Source organism: Galeopterus variegatus, unplaced genomic scaffold (genome assembly GCF_000696425.1).
Source record: "Galeopterus variegatus unplaced genomic scaffold, G_variegatus-3.0.2 Scaffold1067, whole genome shotgun sequence".
Classification (NCBI taxonomy): Eukaryota; Metazoa; Chordata; class Mammalia; order Dermoptera; family Cynocephalidae; genus Galeopterus; species Galeopterus variegatus.
This window is the reverse complement of record NW_007727178.1, coordinates 128728-156414: the sequence shown is the minus strand read 5'-3', so window position 1 is coordinate 156414 and position 27687 is coordinate 128728. Positions and strand designations below refer to the sequence as shown.

Genomic DNA, 27687 nt, shown 5'->3' with positions numbered 1-27687 from the left:
TAAGAACATTCTGGACTACACCCATGAGGTTTCTACCACCCAAATCTCAGAAGACTACAAATAGACTGTAAAAGCATAGTACAGTTGACCCTTGAGCAACATGGTTTGAATTGTGCAGATTCACTTACATGCAAATTTTTTCAATAAATACATGCCCAGTATTATAAATGTATTTTCTCTTCCTTATGATTTTCTTAACATTTTCTTTTCTCTAGATAACTTTATTGTAAGAATACAGTATATAATACATATATAAAATATGTGTTAACTGAACGCTTCAGTTATTGGTAAGGCCACTTTTTAGGGAGTCAAAGTTATATGCAGATTTGACTGTGCAGTGGGGGTTGGCGTCCCTAATCCCTTGAGTTGTTCAAGGGTCAACTGTATTTTTAAAAATATATTAATCTATAACCAAAGATAGAGAACCACATTATTTATCTCACAGATAAAGGAACAAACTCAGAAAATATCTAAATAAACCTGGATTTCTTAGCTATTTTATAGCTACTCTAATAGTATCAGTCTGTTTCTGTTGCTTATAACATACCTGGAACTGGGTGAATTATAAGAAAAGAAAATGTGTTGCTTACAGTTTCTGAAGCTGGGAAATCCAAGGTCCAGGGAACACAACTGGTGAGGGCCTTGGTGGTGGTGACAGTGACCCAGGGGACTCACATGGCAGAAAATGGAGGAGCAGAGAGAGACTAACTTCTAATGTGCTCTTCTTTTAAAGCCCTCAGAACCACGCCCCTGACCACCATTATTAATCCATTCACTACGGCATGGTCCTACAATCTAATCACCTCTTCAAAGCCCTACCTCTCAATTACCATAATAGGATTTCCCAATCTATTTACACTGTCATCGTGGGGACTACGTTTTGGGGAGACATTCAACCCAAGGCAATAATCTACTACAAAAAAATCCAAATATTATAAACATTTGATAACTAAATGTATTAAATTTGATAACTAAATGTATTTTATGCAGTTTTATGATAAGAAGTTTGCCTTATTTCAATTTAGAATCTTTGAATCCCTCCCTAACCTTCCAGAAATATACAAAAATATGCTATATTGACTTTACTTTGAAGCTTATTTAACAAAATAACTGAAATGATACTTACAAAAACCTTATCTCCAACTACATTTTCCAGATTTAACTGCCTTGTAATTTCCTTCAGGGCAATTTTATCATTTATCTGCAGCAGTCCTGAAATGAAGTCCATTTTAAAGTGTTTAATTAAAATTTAATATGTATTTGTTACAGCAGATTATTCTGCAATGCTTTTTAAATTTAACTAGAAAAAAAAGTCAAAGCCTGATAGTTCATAGTACTTCCTTTTTAAAACTCAGCAATAAAGACATTTGGTAGAGTCAAAGTACGATCTTCCTCAGGGTTAGTATTATATAAAACAAGCAAAAAGAAAGAGAGAGAAGCCTTATGAACTTCCTTTATTATCACTACTTCTTAATTTCTAAAAACAGTGTATGATGTGTTAAAATAGAGGTAAACATGAATACAGTTTCTAAAATCTAATTATTAAAACATTCAAGTGAACTTAGTTTCACAATATAAAAACCCCATATGGTTTATATCATTTCTAATGACAAAATGACACACTTACCATTTAGATGAACCTGTAACACATTTTCGCTCACTTCTTCTAGTTCTGTGAGTTCCTTCAAAGCATGATTTACTAACTAAACACAAAAAGTTCATAAAATATTTAATAATAGGTAAATGATAAAAAGAAGCCCATATTCTTTTTTAAACTATGAATGGTGGGAACAGAATATAAACAGACTGCCCTTTTTAATGAATGAATTTTCAAATTCTTTATAGATAGTTTTTTGTTTTGTTTGTTTGGTTTTTTTTGACTGGTAAGGGGATTGCAACCCTTGGCACAGTGTGGTCTGCACCACGCTCAGCCAGTGAGCTCACTGGCCATCCCTACATAGGATCCGAACCCACAGCCTTGGCGCTACCAGCGCCGCACTCTCCCGAGTAAGCCACGGGGCCGGCCCTATAGATAAAGTTTTAACTAGAACATCTCATGTCTGACTCTTAGATACAAGAGACAGCATTGATACCACACTCTCTCAATCATCTATCCAAACTTCTAATAAATGTTTAGAAACAACTCTCAAGTTTTAGAAGACATATTTCTCTACACGTCACACTAAACTACAGCTCCTTATAAACTTCATGTCTCAGTTAGTACATTATATGTCTCTCTAACATTCACTCTACTAAAAATCGCTAAACTCAGTTAAAAGCTATTGAAAAATATATGGCAGAACAATGCTAAATGATAACAAGTCTACTCCAATATATCAATTTCTATGGAATACTGTGAATGACTTTGTAGATTATCATGAAATGAAAATCAGAAAAGAAATAACAAAAGGCTATGTTGAAAAAGAGATATTCCCTCTGTTTCTAGGTACAGAGAAAATCCTTATTAAAGAAACTGAGAGCTTGCAGAGAAAAAAATTACTACTAATAATATACTACTAATAATTACTATTATAATAGTTTTATAGTTATATTCAGAAAGTGTTATATCACCTTAAACTGTTCAATTATAAAGCTTCAAATTTTCATAATTAAAGGATTCTATGTCACATACATTAATTTTTTTGATTTGTGATATTCTATCACTCTTATATTGCAATATCATATACACTTCTTCATATAACCACTGCATACATTTTTCAAAACTTGAAAATGAACAGAATTAAGAAAAGTCAAAAACTCTTTTTAAAGGAAGAGTAACAATGAAGGACTCGTCCTCCCAAAATTAAAATAGAAGGGTACTATCACAAAATAAATGGTCCAGGAAAAGAAGCTGTATGCACAAAATATTGGTACGGATGGCATCAAAATTCAGTGAGGACAAAAAGGATTACTCAACAGAGGCACTGGGACAATTGGTAACTATTTTCAGAAACTAAAAATACTATCTGTATGTGTATTTGCAATATGATTACTTCTTTTTGTCACTGCAACATCTTTTGTGTAAAAGGAAGAAGCAAATATCCTCATTTGAAATTATTAGATTTCACAACTGAATATTAAACTACTAGCTATTCCTGGTATATTTGTATGGTTTTTAAAGCATAGGAAATTCTACCTTAGGTCACAGGTAATCTAGGCCCTCTTAAAAGGGGACTATCTCAAGATATTAACTGTCATACTACTAGTAATAGCCCCCCTGAGAAGTGACATTTGAGAACTGCGTGAAAGCGAGGTGGTACTTCTTTGACTCTGGAACAGGTCAGACCATATCACATAAGTATATCCTTTGAGGGACACTTGGTCCCTTAAAATACTGCTTTCAGCAAGTTTTTCTTAGTAAACTGCTGTTTGCTTTCCCCATCTCTTGATATTTTACTTACATCTACATTTTCCTCAGTTCTGATTTTTGTTTTAATTCATAAATCCTTATTTTTACGTTTTGATGAATTGTTGAAAACCATTTTAAATCCTTTACAGAATGAAATGGGGATAATACCTTCATTTTACATATGCATAAAGAGTTATGACAGGTTTATAGCACTCTTTCCAGTGAACTTATTTGAAACACCAATTTATTATGCTCCACTTGGATCAGCCCACTGTTTTATGAGGTGTGCGTACGGTCTGAAAGGATAAGTTAAATGCATTATCAAGTATGTCTTCAAATAATAATCTTACTTCCAATTTGGATATTGCTAAAATTTGCTTGTAATTAGCAAGGTATAAACTGTGTAATTTAAGTCAGATTTTTCATGAACACATTGTCATCTTTTCAAGTATTTTAAAGTACACTGTACACTAAAATGTTTAATCAGTTATTAATGTTACGCTGACCAACACAGCCAATTTGGTTAACTTCTTTCCACATCCTTTGTAGCTAAAAATTAATTTTACAAACATACCAGGATAATTCTGTTAGACTTGACAGCATCCAGGGATTTTTATGTTTACCAACTATCACTATTTCCAAATATTTTAATAAACATAAGATTCACCAATATGCAACAAAAAGAAATATCCTACTTAACCACCTAGCAAGTTTGTCTACAGTAAATTCTATATAGAAGAGTATTTTCTAGGGCTCTACCTGCCACCAGGAACCATACCTACTCTTTAAATAAAATGCTTGCAATACAACAAACCACAACGTTATCTTTTTCAATTAACTGTAGATTTTGAATTTTTTAAATTTCAGATAGTTTGGCAAAGGATAGCATTTTAAATAATCTGTAATCTTATCTTTTTAATTTGAATTTACATAACTGTACTATTGAAAGTATAATTATGCAGTGGAAATAAATTTAACTATACTAAAAGAGAATACCAGGGAGGAGATTCTTCCAGATTCCAGTGAAGACATATTAGATAAATGACTTCAAAACACCAGGACAGGGCTCTGGTTTAAGAAATAACAACTACATAAACTGTCAGCATGGAATACATTTTATTAACTGACAAATACTATACCTTAATGCTGTCTCCTTTAAACTTGAGGACACATAATAAAACAACATAGGGGTTCATAAAAAGATGCTATATCATGAAAGAAAAGAAACACCACGCTGACGAAAAAGAGTAATCTCTACTCAAAGTGTATATTATATGAAGTAAATGTTTTGGTCTGTTTAAGCCAGACTTAGATATGTCATAAACAAACACAAAACAGAAGACTAAGAAGGTGCATGATAAGGAGCTAGAAAAGCAGAAAAGACTGTTAGAAAACTAAAATGCAGTATTTGATTAGAAGTAACAACAAAACTGACAGCAAAGAAAATCACATTAGAAATATGGTAGAACAATGAGTGAGAGGAGAGAGGAAGAAAAAGATGAAAAAAGATGGCAGACATGAATGGAAACAAAGGTTTAATAACTGGATGCTCTAATTCTAAGAAAGGACAAGAAGAAATGAAGGAGAATATTCAAAAATAAAAGAACGTTATTTCTGAGTGAAGATCAAAATTAATATTAAAAGGTTTTGCAGAATATCAGTTAATTTTATGATCAATTCTCAGACGCAGACTATGAATAACTAGTGCAGTAAGACAAGAAAGGAAATAAAAGGTATAAACATAGAGAAGAATTAAAACTGTCTTTAGTCACAGAAAACATGATTGTCTAAGAAAATCTCAAAGAACCAACAAAAAACCTCCTGGAAACTGACAGGCAATTACAGCAAGGTGGCAGAATACAAGGTAATATACAAACGCCAATTGCTTGCCTACATACTAGCAACAAATACTTCGAAAATGAAATTTGAAACACACTATGATTCACATTAGCACTAAAAAAACTGAAGATTCTGATTTCTGTTTTACTCTTTTTCTCCAAATAGCTTTTCATATGCCAAAAAAAAAAAAAGAATCTAGACACAGACCTTACACTTTTCACAAAAATTAACTCAAAATGAATCACAGACCTAAATATAAAGTACAACTTCTAGAAGATAACATAGGAAAAAATCTAGGTGACTTTGGATTTGGTGATGAGGTTTTAGATACAACACCAAAATCACAATCTATGACAGAAAACCTTGATAAATTGGACTTTATTAAAATTAAAAACTTCTGCCAAACACACTTAACAGAATGAAAAGACAAGCCACAGACTGGGAGAAAATATTTGTAAAACATGACTGAAAAATAAAAAATATATAAAGAATTTGTAAAGGTATTAATAAGAAAACAACCCATTTTTATAAAGGTATTAATAAGAAAACAACACATTTTCGTAAAGGTATTAATAAGAAAACAACCCAATTTAAAAATGGGCATAACACACCTCACCAAAGATACACGGATGAATAATAAGCATATGAAAAGATGCTCAACATCGCATGTCATTAGAGAATTGTAAGTAAACACCACAATAAGATACCACTGTACACCTATTAGAATGGGCAAACTTTAAAAAAAAATTGGCAATAGCAAATGCTGGTCAGGATGTGGAACAACAGGAATTCTCATTCATTGCTGGTGGGAAAGCAAAATGGTATAGCTACTTTGGAAGGCAGTTTGGCAGTTTCTTACAAAACTAAATATAGTTTTACTCTATGATCCAGCAACAACTGTGCTCCTATGTGTTTACCCAATACACAGTTGAAAACTATGTTGAAAACTCATCCACATAAAAAGCTGTATGCCAATGTTTATAGTAGCGTTATTCATAAATGCCAAACTGGAAGCAACCAGGATGCTCTTCAATAGGCAAATGGATAAACCAAGGTACACGCATGTATATGATAGAATGTTATTCAGTGATTAAAATAAATGACCTATCAAGCTGTAGTGGATTTAATTGTGTCCCCCGAAACTCCCTGAAGCTTGAATTGTGTCCCCCAAGTTTTATGTATTAGAAACTTAGCCCCCACTGTGACTGTTAAGAGGGTAGGAAATCCTATTATGGTTATTGAAAGGTGGAGCCTTGAAGAGGTGATTGAGTTGCAGGACCCTGCAGTAGTGAATGGTTTAAAAATGGTGGTCAGGGCGTGGTTCTGAGGGCTTTAAAAGAAGAGAGTACGTCTCTCTCTTGCTCTCTCTGCTTCCACCATCTTGCAATGTGAGACCTCTGGGTCACTGTCACCATCACCAGATGGACTTAGGACTTCTTAGCCTCAGAAACTGTAAGCAATAAATTTCGTTTTCTTTATAAATCACCCAGTTTCAAGTTATTTTGTTATAAGCAACACAAAATGGACTAATACACAAGCCATAAAATGATTAGGAGGAACCTTAAATCCATACTGCTAAGTGAAAGATGCCAACATGAAAAGGCTACATATTTTATGATTCCAACTATAGGACATTCTGGAAGAGTAAAAATTATGGAGACTAAAAAGATTCGTGGTTGCCAGGAGTTTATGGGGAGGAATAAATAAGTGAAGCAAAGGGGACTTTTAGGGTGATAAAATTATTTTGTATGACACTGTAATGGTGTATACATGACATTATCCCTTTGTCAAAACCCATAAAAGTATACAACACAAAGAATGAATATTAAACTACAGACTTTAGTTAATAATGTATCAATATTGGTCCATTAATTATACCAAAGGTACCACAGTAAGTCAAGATGTTAATAATAGGGGAAACTGTGTGCATTTGTTGGGGGGAGGGTTATATGGGAACTTTCAATATTATCTGCTCAATTTTTCTGTTTTAAAAAAATCTATTTTAGCTAATTTACTAATGAAATGGTATTTACTTCATTTGTATTTACTTGAATATTTTTATATAAGTGTTTACTAGCTTTATTTCCTTTTTCCTGAAATTTCTCCAATTCTTCAGGGACCAACTTCCAAGATGAAGTTCTGAGTAAATTCAGTCATTAACTGCTTAAATTGTATTTTTAGGCTGGACACTCTGAGGTACAAATCATTGAGATTTAACTTCTCTGTTGTAAAGTTATTTTGTTTCAAGATGCACAACTGACTATGGAATATCTAACGTACTGATTTCCTACATCTCATTTTTACTTCTACTGATACAAGAGTATCACTACGGTGCTCCTTGAAGAATTAAATTTTATCTAAATATTCATAAGATGATGACTTTTCCAAAGATAATAAAATAATGAAATCTGGAAAAAAAATTATCCTTTAAATTCATACTAAGGTCTGAAGAATATCAGTTTTTATGACCAACAGTTAGACATAGCCCTTGAATTTCTCACATTTCAAAGATAAAAAAATTCCACAAACATACAGACAGAAAAAAAATTACACACTAACCTAAAACAAGTTAATGATGGTGATCATTAGTGACATTCACCACATATTTCTGGTTTACCTTCCTTCTAGTTAGTAGGAATGTACATCTTTGCTCTCTTGAAGTTAGGAGTGACTATGTAACTCACTCTAGCCAGTGAACTATGAGAAGATGTACTCTGATCACCTCTGAATAGGAACTTTTAAGAGTGTGTCCATGATTTACAGTGCTCCCTTTCCTCTACTAGGGTGCTTGTGGAAGAACATGCTGAGATAAGCTCTACCACTCCACTTGAGGGAATACAAATAACAGCACCCCTTTGTTGATCCACACTGAGCAAAGAAAAAGAGAATCAATAAACTTCTATTGGGTTAAGCCACTAAGATTTGGGGCTGTTATGACTGCATAATCTAGCCAATCCAGAGGGATAAAATAATTTATAGAAGCAAGAAAGAAAAGCCTGTCCTTGGAGTTTCTGCACAAAACACAAAACTGAGTAAAATCTATAAAATTCCAAAGGGAAAAAACTGTGACCCAATAATTCAATACCTAGCCATGTTACAAGTTATGCAAAATAACTTTTGATGTATTTAAAATATTCTAGCAAGCTCAAAAACATATCAGTCAAATAGTCCTATTGTAAAAACTACCTAAAATATCAGTGAAATTAAACTGTAAGATTTTCAAATGTTAACACCCATATTTGTCTCCTATATTGAATAAAGAATGTAAAAGGAAAAAATGAAGAGGAAAAAAGTAAAAATATCTTACTGAGGTAACTAAGAAAATATGATAAAGAGGGAAAATAGAAGAGAATTATAGAAGATGTGACTATACATATGAAAAAACTGCTTACATTAGGATTAAACAATAAACATTAAAAAGGGGGGGGGGAAGAATGCATGTTATAATAGTTCTCTATCTACAAAAAGAAACAAAATGTACCTTGAGAGTTAACATAAAGAATAAATGAGAGAATATAGATAAAAGGCACAAAGTACATGTTTAATAAATGCTAGTTTCTTTTTTGTTTGTTTGTTTTTAGCAGCTGGCCTATATATGGATCAACCCTGGACCTCGGTGTTATCAGCACCATGCTCTAACCAACTGAGCTAAGTGGACAGCTCTCTTGTTCCCTTGGCAATCTCTTAATTCTTCAAGGACAGAAGACCATGATGGAACAAACATCAACTGAAAACTTGTCACTGGGAAGAAAAATAAGGTAAAAAAGGTATGCTCAATTCAAATATACCACTCTAAGGCTTTTACATTGTCATCTATGATTTAAAGAAAACAAAAACAAAAAACAAAATGTTAATTACAAAATAATGAAATGAAAAACATTTTCAGTGTTATCTGAAATAAGAATCATCACATGCCTACCAGTGCAAAGAAACACCAGAAATCAATAGTTTTTACCATGGTCTTTCCTGATCCTCGAGGTCCAATAATAAGCACAGAGTTACTTTCTCCATGGATAGCAGTTCTTTTTAGCAGCTCAATTAAGTGTCTAAAATTATATAAATAGGTCAAAATTAAAGAAAAAACATAAAGCTGAAATAATTTGCAATGTAGTACTTTTTAAAAGCTGAATTTGAATATACACGGAAATTCCTCTCTTCACTCCCTCCGGACTTTTGACTTAGGCTCTAAATAGTCCCACAGAGAAGAACACAAGAGAAGAGAGAACAGGCCAGTGCTGAGTCTCTGGAAACTAAGAGGAAACCTGGTAAGTTTGGAATACATTGATTTTATGATGGTAGGGACAAGGGACAACAGTGGCAACTACTGGATTCAGAATCCCTTTTCTACTACCACTCTGCCCATTTACTCCATAGCTGGCTGCCAGGTATTAAGGGCAAGAAGGTCAGAATTCTTCCCATAGTACCAGATAACAGAAACAAAACAAGACTGAAAGTTAAAGGGCTTTCTCATTATGGAAATATGTGTATCTGCTTCTGCTTCATAATATTCAGTGTTTCTATATAAACAGCAAGTATTCACTAATTCCTAAGTATTCACTAGCCTTATTTAAGATCAAACACGTACAAAATAATTTTTGCAAAACCCGGAGGGCACATGAAATAGGTTTATAACAGACAAGGGGATAGCTAGACTTACTTGTACTGTACTTGCACTCCAAACAGATTACTATGTGAACTCTGATGACAGAATCTTTCACGTAAAATTCTTTGTACCTGATGAAGATAAAGTAAATACATATAAATAAAAATACTACACATGCAATAAAAATGAATGAGAAAGTACATTTATAGCAGTCAGGAGTAGGTATTAATAAGTCAATTCAACCCTCCCTAAATACTTGTCCTCAAGAGTTCTGTCGCCATTTGCATGAGTTATAAAACTAATGGCTCTTTTCATCAATTTCAAGTTCCAGGGAAAGGATGAGAATTTAGCTGTGAAGATTTCAACAAGAGGCCTTGAGAGTAATGAAAATACATACTAACCTGTGAAAGGCACTCTGTGTGTATTAAGTTGTTACTCTTTGATTTACGACTGCTCATTTCAACAAATTCAAATCCTTAAAAAAAAAAAGTTAGCATGAATATAATAAACACTACTGGCTTAAAAAGATTACTTAAGAATTTACTATTCTAGAATCAAAATAAATACAAGTTTTCAAATTTGAAAAATGTTCAAATTTCTCAAACTTTAAAAATCTTCAATGGCTGTCCAGGTATAGGCTTAATCGACACTCTCATATGACACTTCATATGGCTCTCAACAACTACTCCTCCCTTTCCCTTAAATCTACTATTCACCTTCCCTTCCTTCCTTTTTCTTTTTTCACCTATATGTTTCCTTTATACAGAATGTTTCACCCACCCATACATCCCACAGGATCATTCCTTATAGAAAACCTTCCTTTCCTTACTCCACTCAATACCCATACACAAATAATCATCACAAACCAGGTTAAATGCCTCTTCCATAAACACCCACACATGCCTGTATTTCTTTTATCCATAATCAAATTTTACTAAACAAAATTGTCTGTTTAATTGCCAATGTCCCTGAATTGAGAACATTTTTATATTCCAAGCTAACGTAATGCCCAAAATAAAATTGGCAAAGAAGTGACAGCTAGAATGAAAAAAAAACACTAATGAAAAAAATTATGATTTTTGCAAAATTTTCGTTGAGGGCAACATAGACAAATGCCTTTGGCTAAAAGATCTAATTTTCTTAGCACTGATCTCCTATAGGAGTACTTTAATAGTTAGGTAATAATAGCTTAAGCAGTCTTTACTTAGGTACCAGGAATTGTTACAAATGCTTTGCATTTACCAACTCATTTAATCCTCAAAATAAGCCTACAGAATAAATACGATTATAATCTCCCTTTAAGATTAGAAGACACAGAGTGGTTAAGTAACTTGACCAAAATCAGAAAGTGTGTAGGTGGAAGAGCCAGGATTTGAACCTAACAAAGTTATACACTTAAAAAAAATGTACTCTGGTCTCCTCTAGAGCCTCCAGAAGAAATGAAGCCCTGTCAATGCCCTGATTTTCATCCAGTTAAAGCCATTTTGGAACTTCTGATCTCCAGAACTCACAAATTCAAGATAAGCGGACCTACCATCAAATCACCGATGATTAATGTTATCATGATGTAAGGATGACAGCAGCAAGGCGGAATAGGAGCACCTCCCCTTCCCCCACTTTTATCCCCACACAGCAACACTACTTTTGCAATACATCCACAAACAAAAGTACCTTTGAGAGCCTTGGATGTAAGGATGAGTCTGTGAAACCCTGGTGGAGCCCAAGACCTAGAAAGGCCATTTTGAGAAGGTAGACCTTTACCCAAGTATCACACTAGGCAACTGTGTTCCCAACTCCAGATCCAGAAATGAGCCTATAGCCCTAAAGCCTCACTTATAACTCTGTCTGGCCTTGGTCCTGCTACCAAAGCCATCTGCAAAGGAGCCCAGGAGAAGTCAGCAGACAGATTCACCCTCCTTAGTTTCAACTATGAACACTGAAACGACCTTCTAACTCAGCTCCAGCTACTCTCACTATGGTTTTCTCTCACTCTTGTTCTCGCACAAGAACCCAGAAAAAGACATGCTTATCTCAGTCCCTAGGGCAGGCAGGCAGGCTTGCTGACCTCCATTCCCAAAGCAGATCCAGAAACGACCATGAATCTCAGCTCCTGCTGCTCTTAGCTGTCTGAGAACAATCCTGCCTGCAAGAGGAACTGCTAAGAGACTTGTCTATCTAGGCCATCAGTACAAGGTTGCCAACCTCCCCTCTCAGCCATAGCCTGACAGCAATCCTGCATCAGCAGGGACCGGCCAGGAGACATGCCTGTGTCTATGGGGCAGGATTGTTGTCTTCAGTCCCAGAGCAGATCCTACAATATCCCTGAATATCAGCCCCAGCCAGAGAGCTGTTCTGTAAGCCCAGGGTCCTAGGAGGCAGGCCTTTTTGCATTCCAACAAGCAGGCTACCAAACCTAGGTTCCACGACAGAGCCTGAAACAGTCCTGAAAAACAGTTCTACCCCCTCAACGAGACTTGAGAGCAAGCCCACCCACCCAGGGACTGTCGGAAGACACACACATCCATGACCCTAGAGACAAAGACCTCAGTCTTAGTTGTAGACCCTAAAGCAGCCCTGTGACTCAGTTACAGCCCTACTCAGCCACGTACTGAGGCAGTACTACCTGTCCAGGGATCCATCAAGTGATCCAACAGAAACCCTCCCAGGGTCCTGGAGGAAGCCACACTTGTCTGCACACCTGGTAACAGACCTGCCATCTGCAGACCCTCACCCCAGTATGGACCATGGTCCTGAAGACAGTCTAGCACCCAGGGAACAGACAGGTTTTCACCACTGCTAGAGCTCTTGATAACAGGCCCATCAACCATGGATGCCACTGAAGACTCAGCAGCAGCCTGGCACCAACCCCATTTGACCATGATCCCAGGGAGATCTCATCAGTCCAGGAATTTCACAGAGAATGACTTTATCTACTAAAACCAGTCTATAAAGACTGGAAGGTTTGTTTGCTCCTTCGAATGCACAGACTCCAGTGCAAGACTACAAGAAAAACAGAATCAGGCAAATATGAAACACAAACGGAATACAGCTCCAGCAACTGACCTCAAAGAAATGGAGATCTTCACTTTCAGTAAAGGAATAAAAAAGTTAATCCTTGCAAACAGAAATCAAAAGAAAGCAGGGGTAGCTATACTTATGAGAATACTTTCAAAAGTTTGTGAAACAATCAAATTAAAAGAATATGAATCCTTCTATGACTTTAAGTCAAAAACTAAAAAGAGACAGAGTTCATTAATATGGATTCTGTCCCCCAAGTTTTATGTATTAGTAGCTTGATCCCCACTGTGACTACTAGGTGATTAGACTCTGAGGACCATGCCTAGTGAATGGACTAAGAATGGAGGCCATGGATATGGTTCTGAGGGCTTTAAAAGGGGAGCAGTGAGACTCTTAGCTCTGCCATTCTTGCCATGTGACACTGCATTGCTGTAGTCACCTCACCAGATGGGCTCCCCGCACTGTGGACTTCCCAGCCTCCAAAACTGTAAGCATGATAATCTGTTTTCTCTATAAATCACCCAGTTTCAGGTATTTATGATATAAGCAACAGAAATGAACTAATACAGAAAACTCATACCAGAGAAGTGGTATGTTGCTTATAATAAACACTTGAAAATGTGGAAGTAGTTTTGAATCTAGGTGTAGAGGAGAGGCCGTAAGAATTTGGAGGAGCAAGACAAAAATCCGACATGCTGCTGGGAGTTTAGAAGACAAGAAAACCAGGGAAAGTTTGGAATATTTTAGAGACTGGTTAAATGGTGATGACTAGAATGCTTATGGAAATATGAACTGTAACTAAGGAGGTCTCAGATGTAAATGAGAAGTAACTTATTGGAAACTAGGGCAAAGATCATTCTTGCTATGAACTGCCAGGGAATTTGGTTGCATTCTGTTCATGCCCAAAAGTTCTATGCAATGTGAAACTTAAAGGTGCTGACCCAGAACATTTGGCAGAAGAAATTTCTAAGCAGCAAAGCATTCTGGAAGCTGCATGGCTACTTGCAATATGCCACACTGAGTTATGGCAGAAAAGGTATGATGTGAAACCAGAATGTATAATTAAAATGGAAGCAGAGTATAATGATTTGGAAAATTTGCAGAGAAGCAGAGAGCATTCTCAGGAGAAAAATTCAGTGGTGCTAAGATGATTAGTACAAAACAAAGGGATTATTAAGAGAAGGCGGAAAAAGGTCCTGAGACACTGTAGAATCCTCTGGGGCCATCCCTTCCATTACAGGCTCAGAGGCCTAGGGGACAGAATAGTCTCAGGGAACAGGCCTGAAGTGCCCTCCACGGGCCACTTCAGGAAGCTGCTTTCAGCACCAGCATCCTAGCCACTTTGGCTGCTCCAGATGTGGCTACACTGGCCCTAAGTGTGGCTGGAACTGCAGCTTTGGAAGATACAAGCCAGAAGCTTTGGCAGTGTCCACGAAGTGCTAAGTTTGCACGCTTGCAGAATGGCAGAGTTGTGAAGGCTTGGAAGCCTCCTCCCCAATTTCAAAAGATGTATGGAAAAGCCTGGTGGCCAGGAAGAGATCTGACACAAGGGCAGAGTCACCACAAAGAGCCTTCACTAGAGAAATGCCAAGTGGAAATGTGGGGTCAGAGCTGCAGCAGAGAAACCCCTTCAGTGCTATGCCTAATGGAGCCAGGGGAACAGGACCACCATTGGAACCCCAGACTTGTACTAGCATGAAATACCAGCCCGAGAGAGCTAAAGCATAGCCTCAGACCAGAAAGTTGTAAAAGCAGAGCTGCATGAGGACTTGGGGACCCAAACCCCACACCAACGTGGAAGAGGATGTCAAACATGGAGACAAGAAATAGGACTTTCCAGCTCTGAGATTTAATGTCTACCTTGCTGGGTTTTGGACTTGCTTAGGACCTGTTATCCCTTTCTTTTGGCCTATTTCTCCCTTTTTGAATGGGGATATCTACTTAATATTCATCCCACCATCATACCTTGGAAGTAGATAACTTGTTCTGATTTCACAGATGAGACTCTGAACTTTGTACTTTCTGAACTGAAACAAGTTAAGACTTTGGGGATGGAATGAATGTATTTACTTGTGAGAAGGACATAAACTTTGGGCAACAGGGGAAAAGAGATATAGATTGTGTCCCCCAAGTTTTTGTGTTAGTAGCTTGATCCCCACTGCAACTGTTAAGAAGGTGGAAAATCCTAATGTGGGAATTAAAAGATGGACCTTGAAGAGGTGATTAGATTCTGAGAACCATGCTTAGTGAATGAATTAAAAATGATGGTCATGGGCATGGTTCTGAGGACTTTAAAGGGAGAGCAGTGAGCCTCTCTCTTTGCTCTGTCATTCTCACCATGTGACACCCTGTATTGCTATAGAATAACTTCACCAGATGAGTTCCCTGCACTCCAAAACTGTAAGCAATAAATTTTGGTATCCTTATAAATCGGCCATTTCCAGGTATTTATGTTATAAACAACAGAAACAGATGAATACAATCATTATATAGTGATAAAGGAATTAGTTTAAGAGGGTATAAGAATTGTAAATACATATGTACCCACAATCAGAGCAGCTAAATATATAAAGCAAATATTAGAAGATCTGAAGGGAGAGACTGACAGCAATACAATAACAGTAGGAGACTTCAAAGCTCCACTTTCAACAATGGATAGATCATCTTTAGAAAAAACCAAAAAGAAAACAGTGACCTTGAACTAAACTTTAAACCAAATGAACCTAACAGACATATATAGAACATTCTATCCAACAGCACCAGAATATACATTCTTCTTGTCAAGCAAGCACACATACAACATTCCCAGTATAGATCATATGTTACGCCTTAACTGAAATCATGTCTTTTCTGAGCACAATACTATGAAACTAAACATCAGAAACAAAAAGAAATTTGGAAAATTCTCAAATATGAGGAAATTAAATATGTTCCTGAACAACGAGTCCAAGAAAAATCATAATACAAATAAAAAAAATCTAGAGATAACTGAACATAAAAACACAACATTCCAAAACTATGAGATGCAGCAAAAGAGAGATGTTTTTATACCAATAAATGCCTACATTAAAAAAGATCTCAAATAAACAACCTAATGTTCCATCTCAAAGAACTAGAAAAAGAAGAATACTATGCCCAAATTAGTAAAAGGAAAGAAATAACAAGGAAAAGAGCAGAAATAGAGACTAAAAAACAATAGAAAAGATCAACAAAACTAAGAGTTGGTTTTTTTGTTTGTTTGTTTTTTTATAAAAGATGACCGGTAAGGGGATCTTAACCCTTGACTTGGTGTTGTCAGCACCACGCTCACCCAGTGAGCTAACCGGCCATCCCTACATGGGATCCGAACCCATGGCCTTGGTGTTATCAGCACCACACTCTCCCGAGTGAGCCACGGGCCGGCCCAAGAGTTGGTTTTTTGAAAAGATAAACAAAATTGACTAACCTTTAGTTAGACTGAGAAAAAGAGAAGACTCTAATAAATAAAATCAGAAATGAAAGAGGAGACATTACAACAGATACCACAGAAATATAAAGGATCAGGCCGGCCCGGTGGCGCACTGCTACAGTGCGCCGCTTGGGAGCATGGTGGCACTCCCGCCGAGGGTTCGGATCCCACATACAGACCGGTTCCCGCTCACTGGCTGAGCGAGGTGTGGGAGCAACACCGAGGGTTGCGATCCCGTTGCCGGTCCCGGTCCGGTACGGGCGCGACACTGAGGGTTGCGATCCGTTGCCAGACACGAAAAAAAGACAAAAAGGAAAAAAAAAAAAGAAATATAAAGGATCATAAAAGTTTAATATGAATAACTACATACAACAAATTGGACCCAAAAGATATGGATAAATTCCTAGACACGTAAACCTATCACGACTGACTTGTGAAGAAACTGAAAATCTGAATAGAACAATAATGAGTAAGGAGATTGAATCAGTAACCAAAAATCTCACTTCAAAGAAAAGCCTAGGAACACAGCTGACTCCTACCCAAAATTTAAAGAACTAATACGAACCTTTCTCAAACTCTTCCCCAAAAATTGAAGAGTAGAGAACAGTTAGAAACAAATCTTACCCTGATACCAAAGCCAGGCAAGGATACTACAAGAAAATTCTAGGCCAACACCCTTGATGAACATAGATGCAAAAATCCTCAACAAAATACTAGCAAACCGAATTAAAGAGCACATTAAAAAGATCATTTAACACGTCAAGTGAGATTTATCCCTGAGATGCAAGAATAGTTCAACATATGCAAATTTATAATGTGATATACCACATTAACAGAATAAAAAATATCATATCATCATCTCAATAGATGCAGAAAAAGCTTTTGATAAATTCAATATCCTTTCATGATACAAACTGTCATCATATCAGGAATAGAAGGAATGTACCTCAACACAATAAAGGCCATATATGAGAAGGTGACAGTTAACATCATGCTCAATGATGAAATGATGAAAGCTTTCCCTTTAAGAACAAAAGGAAGAAAAGAATGCCCACTGTGGCCACTTCTGTTTAGCAAAGTACGGGATATCCTAGCCAGAGGAATTAAGGAAAAAAAGAAATATAGCAACCAAATCAGAAAGGAGGGAATTAAATTCTCTCTTTGCAGGTGGCATGATCTTCTGTAGAGAAAACCCTAAAGACTTTACAAAAAAAAACTGTTAGAACTAATTAAAGAATACAGTGAAGTTGCAGGATGCAAAATCAACATATAAAAATCGATAACATTTCTATTGTGCCAATATCATTAATAAACTATCTGAAAAAGAAATTAAGAAAACAATCCCTTTTACAATAGCATCAAAAAATCAAACCAAACCAAACCCCACCTCCAAAACCCTTAGGAATAAATTTGACCCAAGAGGTAAAGGATTTATACACTGAAAACTATAAAGCACTGATGAAAGAAACTGAAGAAGACACAAATATAAGGAAAAATGCCCCATGTTGATATACTGGAAGAATCAGTATTGTTAAAATGTCCATGCTACCCAAAGTAATCTACATATTCAGTGTAACCACTATCAAAATTCATGTGACATTTTTCACAGAAACAGAAAAAACAATTCTAAGTTCATACAAACCCCCAAAAGACACCAAATAGCCAAAACAATCTCTAGCAAAAAGAACAAAGCTGAAGGCATCACATTATCCGAGGTCAAAATCTACTACACAAAACTATGATAACTGATACAGAATGGTACTAGCACAAAAAATACATGCAGAACATGAAACAAAATAGAGAGCCCAGAAATAAATACATACATTTATGGGCCACTGATCTTCAACAAATGTGCCAATCATATAATATGGGGAAAGGATAAAGTATTAGTCTGCTTCTATGGTTTATAACAAAATACACGGAACTAGATAATTTATAAAGAAAATGAAATTTATTGCTTACAGTTTCGGAGGCTGTGAAGTCCAAAGTCCAAAGTACACATCTGGTGGTAGTGACAATGACCCCTCACATTACAAGATGGTGGAAGCAGAGAGAGCAGATGGAGCAAGAAGCCAACCACCTCATTCACTCTCCTTTTAAAGTCCTCAGAACCAGGCCCCTGACCACCATTTTTAATCCATTCACTATGGCATGTTCCTAAATCTAATCACCTCTACAAGGCCCCACTTTTCTATTACCATAATAGGATTTCCCACCCCCTTAACAGTGTCATAGTGGGGACCAAGTTTTGGGGGGACACTCAATCCTAGGAATATATAGTCTCTTCAATAACTGGTGTTGTGAAAACTGGATATCCAACGCAGAAGTATGTAGCTGGACCCACATCTCATACCACATACAAAACTCAACTCAAAACGGATTAAAGACTTAAACATAAGAGCTGAAACTATAAAATTACTAGCAAAAAAACAGGGGAAAAGATTTTTGGTATTGATATTGGCAAAGATTTGTTAGGATATGACCCCAAAAGCACAAGCAACAAAATTGAAAATAGACAAATGGGATTACATTAAACTAAAAAGTTTCTTTACAGCAAAGGAAACAGTCAACAAAGTAAGGAGAAAATATTTAAAAATGATACATCTAATAAGGGGTTAATATCCTAAGTATATAAGGAACTCAACTCAGCACGAAGAAAACAAGTAACCCAATTAAAACATGGTCAAAGAACCTGAAAAAACACTGCTGAAAAGGAGACATACAAATCACCAACAGCTATATGAGAAAATGCTCAATATCACTAATCATCAGGGAAACACAAATCGAAACCACAATGAGATATCTCACACCTATTAGGAAGACTACCATCAAAAAAGAAGAAAGATGACAAGTGTTGGTGAGGATAGTGAAACAAGGGAAACCTTGTATAGTGTCGCTGGGAAAGTAAACTAGTAGAGCCTTTATGGAAAACAGTATGGAGGTTCCCCCCAAAATTAAATTGCAGTATTATTCACCATAGCCAAGATATGGAATCAATCTTAGTAGCCATCAACAGATAAATGGATGAAGACAACACGGTACATATACACAATGGAACTCTATTCAACCTTAAACAAGAAGAAAATATTGTCATGTGATACAACATGGAAGCACCTGGAGGATATCATGTTAGGTGAAATAAGACAGGCACAGAAAGACAAATACTGCCATGATTTCACTTGTATGTGGAATCTAAAAAAGTTGAACTCATAGCAGTAAAGAGTAGAATGGAGGTTCCCAGGGGTTTGTGGAAAAGGGACTGGGAAGATGGTCAAAGGACACAAAATTCCAGTTAGGAAGGAGAAATAAAGTCAGGAGATCTATTGCACAACAACAAGGTGATTATAGTTAATAACAATGTATGGTATACTTGAAATACTAGGAGAGTTGAGTTGAAATGTTCTTACCATGAAATGATGAGAACTAAGTAAGGTAATAAATACGTTACTTAGCTTGACTTAGTCATTACACAATGTATACATATATCAAAATATTATGTTGTACACCATAAACATACATAATTTTTATCTAATAATTAAGAAAACTAAAACTATAAAATACATCAAAAAGCTTAGAGGAAGGGTCAGGATTTCAACCAAACCAAGTTATACTATTAACCAACAATTATTTTACCAACTGTCTTAAAGGAGAAGTACAAACACATTTTGATAACTTGAAGGAAGAATGGCCACGGTGACATATTTTATGCTAATATTTATTAATTTCATATACTGACAACTAGAAGGCCAACCCTTGTAATACTGTTTTTTAATTCTCTGGAAATCCTAATAGGTCCTCACCTGAGCTGGAACTTGATAGATAGCAAGCAGAATTGTTTCCCTTTTACTTCATGAGGGTACTTCACAAATTCATAAAAAGATTCACATTATCTTTTAGTTCTATTTTTCCTCAAGCTTTTCGAAGTACCCCTGTATAAGCTAGGTAGCCAAGATCTCAACCATCAAAAGGCCTCTGTCTCCAGGCTCCCAAATTGGAAATAGAGAAAAGAATACTGAACTGGTATCTTGTACCTTAAGAATTTACTCTCTTAGGAGCAAAGTGGTCTTCTCAGCTGCCGTAGGATACATTCTAGCAAACTTTCATGTCTACAGAAGGCATCTTCCTTGAGAATCTTTACCTTAATTATTTTTTAAAGTATTATTTTATTTCACTTAAGTTTTTTTTTTCTTTTTTCTTATATGACAGTTATGGTGGGGAGGAGGGGGAATTTTTTTTGCAACATGAAATAATATGCTTAATTCTGGTTTAAGATACTCTTGACCATAAAAAAGGGTGTACCACAAACATCTAAAAATCACAAGAAACCATGGAATAACTGTCTCCTAGGTAATGTGATGGACTGAAAGAGGGCTTTGACAATATGCCTTATTTTTTAGAGCTACATTAGCTATTTTACAGCACTGTGGAATTAAAAGATATTTTACTCATTTCATGGATTAAGAAAGCATTGCTCAGAAAAGCTAAATAAAATATCTGAGGTTTCAGATTACATATCTAATCTGCCTCTTTGTATCAAATATAATTCATGTAAACTATTAAGAATATTCATCTTTCTTCAGTGAAGCCATCATTCATGAAAGAAATAACAAACACACCACTATGATGTATATCTTACAACCTACATAAATTCTGATGGTAAATAAAGTCTTAGTCCAAAGCCTACTTTAACACATCTCGCTCCTTCAAGCAATGGTCAAATCTACACTATATAATAAAGAATATTTCAAAAGGAAATTCTACTATTATAGAAGAAGAGACAAGCTTCAGGCTGGGAGAAAATATTTGCAAACCACATACCTGACAAAGGACCTGTATATAAAGAACCTTCAAAACTCAACAACAGAAAAAGAAACAATCCAATTAAAAAATTGGCAAAAGATGTAAGTAAGTGGATATTTCACCAAAGAAATATATGGGTACTAAGTAAGCATATGAAAAGATGTTTAAGGGCCAGCCCAGTGGCGCACTGCTACAGTGCACCGCTTGAGAGTGCGGCGGCGCTCCTGCCGAGGGTTCGGATCCCACATACAGACCGGTTCCCGCTCACTGGCTGAGCGAGGTGCGGGCGCGACACCGAGGGTTGCGACCCCGTTGCCAGTCCTGGTCCGGTACAGGCGCGACACTGAGGGTTGCGATACGTTGCCGGACACGAAAAAAAACAAAAAAAAAAAAAAAAAAAAGATGTTTAATATCATCACCCATTAGGAAAATGCAAATTAAAACCACAATGAGATATCTCTACAGACCTATAAGAACAGCTAATATAAAAGAGAGAGGATGACTCAAAAGATGGTGCAGATATAGAAAAACCGGATCTCCTATACAACCACTGGTGGGATTGTATAATGGAATGGCCACTCTGTAAACTTTCTTTCTCGCAGTTTCTTAAAAAACTAAACATACACTTACCATACAGCTCAGCAGTAGTACTCTTTGGTATCTATCCCAGAGAAATAAAAACTTGTGTTCACACAAAAACTAGTAACACTAATAGCCAAAAAACTGGAAGCAATGCATATGCCCTTCAACAAGCCAATGGGATTAAAGAAACTGGAATATACATATGGTGGAATATAAGCAAAAAAAAAAAAAATCAGTTAACTATTGATAGATGCAACAGCTTGGACGGATCTCAAGGGCATATAGCATTTCCTGAAATAACAAAACTATAGAGATGAAAAAAAGACTCATGGTAGCCAAGAGACAGGGACAGGATTGAGAGAGATGGGTATGACTAAAAAAGGTGCTGCATGAAGAAATTTCACTGTAGTAACAGAACATTTGTGTATCCTGATTATGGTAGTGCTCACACAAATTCATATACTGGATCAAATCACAGAGAATTACACACACATGAACACCAGTCAGTGCAAATAAAAACTGGTGAAAACTAAATAAGGTGTGCAGTCTAGTTAACAGTGTTACTCCAATGTCCATATCCTGGTTTTGATACTGCAGTAGTTTTATATAAAATGTCACCCTTAAGAGAAGCTGGGTGATGGATTCACAGGATTCTACATATTATTTACAGAACTTCAGTGAATCTACGATTACAAAATAAAATGCTTAAAAAAAAAAAAAGACAATTCTAAGGGAGACTTCTAGGAAGATGGCAAACTAGAGGTGCCCAGGACATGTTCTTCCTGCAGAAGAGAAGATCAAAACGCACCCACTGCCACTGCTGCCACAGTTGCCAGAGCCAATGTCCAGTCCGGGAACTGTCACCCATCACAGAACAGTTTCCCACAGAACAGCAGTCCTGCAGATTGCCTGTCACTGCAGTAGCAGACTATGTGGATACAAGGAGGACAATAGCAACCACTACCACCATTGCCGATGCAAGGGAGACAGCTGCAGGCACTGGCACTGCTGCAGCTGCCAAAAGATAACCCTACTGCCACAAGAAATGATGCAGATGCAAGAGAAATGGCTGCAGCTGCCAGTGCTGCTCCCTCCACCATGATATAACCCTGCTGCTACCAAACACATAGCCAAGGACACCACATATGTGTGGCAGGCAGCTGCAGCCACTGGCATTGCTACCACCATGAAATAACTCTGCTGTCACCAAGGACAGCACAGATATGAGAAAGGTAGTTGCAGCCACTGGCACTGCTGCCACCCCCATGAGGTAATCCCACTGCTACTGCAGACATGGTAGACACAAGAGTGGCAGTTGTAGCTGCTGTGGACACTGCAGATGCCAGGGAGGCAGTTTCAGCCACAAGTGCTGCTGTAACCCACGAGATAACCCCGTTGCTGCCAAGGACACCACAGGGAGGCAGTTGCAGCTGCAGCCACGACTGCCACAGCTGGAAGATAACCCCACTGCCACTGCACACACCATAGTGGTGCAGGCCACCACTATGAACAGAAAAGCCAAGAGGGCAGCTGTTACAACTGCCACTGTTGCAGTCACCACCACCACTGGCACTGCCAAGCAACCACCACTGGCACTGCCAAACAGCCACCATTGTCATGTGAGCAGCCCAAACCCACTTCCACAACTATTGCTGCTGCAAGAGTGGCCTGCTACCACAACAGCAGCTGAAGCAGCCACTGACACTGTGAAGGTGGACTGCTTACCAGTCAACTGCAATGACACATGGAGGGTCACCAGCGCAGTACAGGAAAGAAGAGTAACAGAAGAAGTAACCGCTCTACCAGATGACCAGACATCAACATAGAGATACTAGAAATATGAAAAAACAAGAAAATATGAGTCCACCACAGGAAGACAGTAACTCTCAAGTATTAGACCCCTTAGAGTAGGAAACCCTTGAAATGACTGAAAAGAAATTCCAAGTAAAAATCTTGGGTCGACCACATGGCTCACTCGGGAGAGTGCGGCGCTGGGAGGGCCGAGGCCGCGGGTTCGGATCCTATTTGGGGATGGCCGGTGCGTTCACTGGCTGAGCGCGGTGTGGGCGACACCAAGCCAAGGGTGGGGGAAAAAAAAAAATCTTAAGGAAACCCAAAGAGATAAAAGATGATGCAGGTAGACCACACAGTGAACTGAGAAAACTATCCAGGATATTAAGGAGGAAATTTACAGAGATTAACCTGAGAGCTTAAGCAGAAAGACAGAGCAAGCAGAAGAACTTCAGATCCTGAAAAAAGTCTCTTCAAAATAACTCAGGTGTGGGCCGGCCCGGTGGCGCACTCGGTAGAGTGTGGTGCCTGGGAGCACGGTGGTGCTCCCGCCGAGGGTTCGGATCCCATATACAGACCGGTCCGCTCACTGGTTGAGTGTGGTGCGGGCGCGACACCAAGGGTTGCGATCCCGTTGCCGGTTGCGGTACGGGCACGACACTGAAGGTTGCAATCCCGTTACCGGTCACGAGAAAAGGAAAAAAAACAAAAAAAAAACAAAAAAAAAAACTCAGGTAGACCAAAAAAAAAAAAAAAAAGAATTTTAAAAAAATGAAGAAAATCTGGGCCGGCCCAGTGGTGCACTGGAGAGTGTGCCACTTGGGAGCGCAGTGGCGCTCCTGCCGAGGGTTCAGAACCCATGTGGAGACCGGTTCCCGCTCACTGGCTGAGCGCGGTGTGGGCGCAACACCGAGGGTTGTGATCCCGTTACCGGTCAGTAAAAAAGACAAAAAAGGAAAAAAATGAAGAAAATCTAAGAGAGATAGCAGGCAACCCTTAAGGGTACAAATATGTGAATCATGAATATTCCTGAAGGGGAGGAGAATGAAAAGGGACTAAGAATATATTCAATGAAATAATAGCAAAAAACTTCTCAGGTATGGGGAGAAACATGGACCTTCAGATTCAGGAGGCTCAAAGTTCCCCAAACAGATAACAATCCAAAAAGGTCCTCTCTGAGGCACATTATAGTCACATTGGCAAAACTCAATGACAAAGAATCCTAAAAGCAGCAAAAGAAAAGCATCAAGTCACCTACAAGGGATTCCCCATCAGACTAATGGAAGACCCTCAAGAGAAACTCAACACACCAGGAGCAATCGAATGATATATTCAAAATACTAAAAGGAAAATACTGCCAGCCAAGAATACTATACCCAGCAAGGCTATCCTTCAGAAATGAGTTGTGTATTTCCCAGACAAACAAAAACTATGAGAGTTCACCACCACACAACCAGCCCTACAAGAAATCCTCAATGGAATCCTGCATCTGGAATCCAAAAAAATGATAATCACTACCATGAATACACAAGAAAGAATAAAACCCACTGGTAGAACAAAAATGCAAAGGAAAAGAGAAAGAAACTGTACCCTACCACCTACAAAAACCAATAAACACCAACAACGATAAAAGGGAAAAAAACAAGGGCCGGCCCGGTGGCGCACTGGAGAGTGCGCCGCTTGGGAGCGCGGCGGCGCTCCCGCCGAGGGTTCGGATCCCATGTGGAGACCGGTTCCCGCTCACTGGCTGAGCGTGGTGCAGGTGCAACACCGAGGGTTGCGATCCCGTTACCGGTCAGTAAAAAAAAGACAAAAAAAGGAAAAAAAAAAAAAAAAAGGGAAAAAAACAAGGGCCGGCCCGGTGGCGCACTGGAGAGTGCGCCGCTTGGGAGCGCGGCGGCGCTCCCGCCGAGGGTTCGGATCCCATGTGGAGACCGGTTCCCGCTCACTGGCTGAGCGTGGTGCAGGTGCAACACCGAGGGTTGCGATCCCGTTACCGGTCAGTAAAAAAAAGACAAAAAAAGGAAAAAAAAAAAAAAAAAGGGAAAGAAACAAAATATTTTTAACATCCAAATGAAAATCTATAAAATGCCGGAAGTAAGACAATACCTTTCAGTAATACCCCTATATGTAACTGGATTAAATTGCCCACTCAAAAAACAGACTAGCTTCTTGGATTAAAAAGCCAGATCCAACTACAGGATCTACAAGAGACTACCTCACCTGTAAAGACACACACAGACTAAGAGTGAAGGGATGGAAAAAGATTTACCACACAAATGTAAATCGACAATGAGCAGGACCAGCTATTATTATGTCATATAAAACAGACTTTAAACCAGAAACTATTAAGAGAAAGAATGCCACTATATAATGATAAAGGGATCTATTCAGCAAGAAGACATAACAATCAAATATATATGCACCCAACATTGGAACACAAAGATACATAAAGCAAATATTAACAGACCTAAGGAAAGAGACAGACCCAAATATGATAACAGCTGGGGACCTGAACACACCCCTCTCTCAACATTGGACAGATCATCTAGGCAACAAATCAACAGAGAAAGAGAGGACTTAACCCACACTTTAAACAAGCTGGACTTGGCAGACATGTACAGAACATTTCATCAAACAACCACAGAATAAACAATTTTCTCATCTGCACATGGAACATTCTCCTGGATAGAGCACATGTTAGGTCACAAATCAAGTTTCAACAAATTTTTAAAAACTGAAATCATTTCAAGTATCTTCTCAGACCTCAACAGACTAAAAGCAGAAATCAATAACAAGCCAAACTCTGGAAACTATACAAAAACAAGGAAATTAAACAACATGCTGCTGAAAGACCTATGGGTCCAATAAGAAACAAAACAGAAAATTTTTTTAAAATTCTCAAAATTAATGAAAATGAGACACATCATACCAAAACCAGTAGGACACTGCAAAAGCAGTACTAAGAGAGAAGTTTGTTGAAATAAATGCTTACACGGAAAGAATAAAAAGATTTCAAATTAACAACCTAAGGCTACACTGGAAAAACAAAACAATCCATCCCCACAATTAGTAGACGGAAAGAAATAATTAAGGTCAGAGCAGAACTAAATGAAATAGAAACCCCCAAAATGATACAAAAGATCAATGAAACAAACCCCCCACCCTTTTTTTGAGAGATAAACAAAATACACATATTGGCTTAGACAACTTAAAAAAAGAAAAGAGAAGGGCCGGCCCGGTGGCGCACTCAGTAGAGTGTGGCACTTGGGAGTGCGGCAGTGCTCCCGCCAAGGGTTCGGATCCCATATACAGACCGGTCTGCTCACTGGTTGAGCGTGGTGCGGGCGCAACACCGAGGGTTGCGATCCCATTGCCAGTTGCGGTACGGGCGCGACACTGAGGGTTGCGATCCCGTTACCGGTCACGAAAAAAGACAAAAAGGAAAAAAAAATGAGGGAAAAAGGAGAAAGACAGGTGTTTCTGCTATAATGTGGCAAACGTATTCCAATAAAAGCTCACAGATTGCAAAAACCAAGTAAACGGGGAAAATAGGGTTCCAACCAGATCATTCGATATCTATGCAGCTCTAGAAAGAAAAGAGAAGACCCAAATAACAAAAATCAGAAATAAAAAAGGAGACATTACAACGAATACCACAGAAATACAGAGAATCATTAGAGACTATTATAAAAAACTACATCAACAGATTTGGAAACCTGGAGGAAATGAACAGACTTCTGGATGCATACAAACTACCAAGACCAAATGGACCAGTAACAAGCAATGCAGCTGAAGCAATAATTGGCAATCTCCCCAAAAAGAAAAGCCTGGGACCAGATGGCTTTACTGCTGAATTCTACCAAACCCTTCAAGAGAAATGAATACCAATTCTTTCCACCTATTTCAAAAAGAGGCCACTCGCCCAAACTCCTTCTATGAGGCCAGCATCACACAGATACAAACACCAGAAAAAGATACAACAAAAAAAAGAAAACAATCGGCCAATATCTTTGATGAGCATAGACATATAAGAATCCTCAATAAAATATTTGCAAATAAAACACAGCAACACATCAAAAAATTATATAACACAGTCAACTGGAATTCATTCAAGAGATGCAAGGATGGTTAAACATACACAAGTCTGGGCTGGCCCGGTGGCGCACTGGAGAGTGCGCTGCTTGGGAGTGCGGAGGCGCTCCCGCCGAGGGTTCGGATCCCATGTGGAGACCGGTTCCCGCTCACTGGCTGAGC

General features: G+C 37.9%; 1 protein-coding gene across 5 annotated transcripts in view; it reads right to left on the bottom strand.

Annotated features, from left to right (window-relative positions):
• The window catches only part of ORC4 (origin recognition complex, subunit 4), an 84110-nt gene that overhangs the window by 20081 nt on the left and 36342 nt on the right, over positions 1-27687 (bottom strand). For 4 of the 5 annotated variants that reach the window (XM_008574585.1, XM_008574582.1, XM_008574583.1 and 1 more), the window contains exons 2-6: positions 10193-10266; positions 9846-9922; positions 9144-9234; positions 1628-1703; positions 1127-1212 (exon numbers count right to left, since the gene is read on the bottom strand). In XM_008574585.1, coding sequence (XP_008572807.1) covers positions 1127-1212; positions 1628-1703; positions 9144-9234; positions 9846-9922; positions 10193-10249 — 387 coding nt within the window. In that variant the 5' untranslated portion in view covers positions 10250-10266. The remainder of the gene's footprint in view (positions 1-1126; positions 1213-1627; positions 1704-9143; positions 9235-9845; positions 9923-10192; positions 10267-27687) is intronic. The other variant, XM_008574586.1, reaches the window with a different exon arrangement.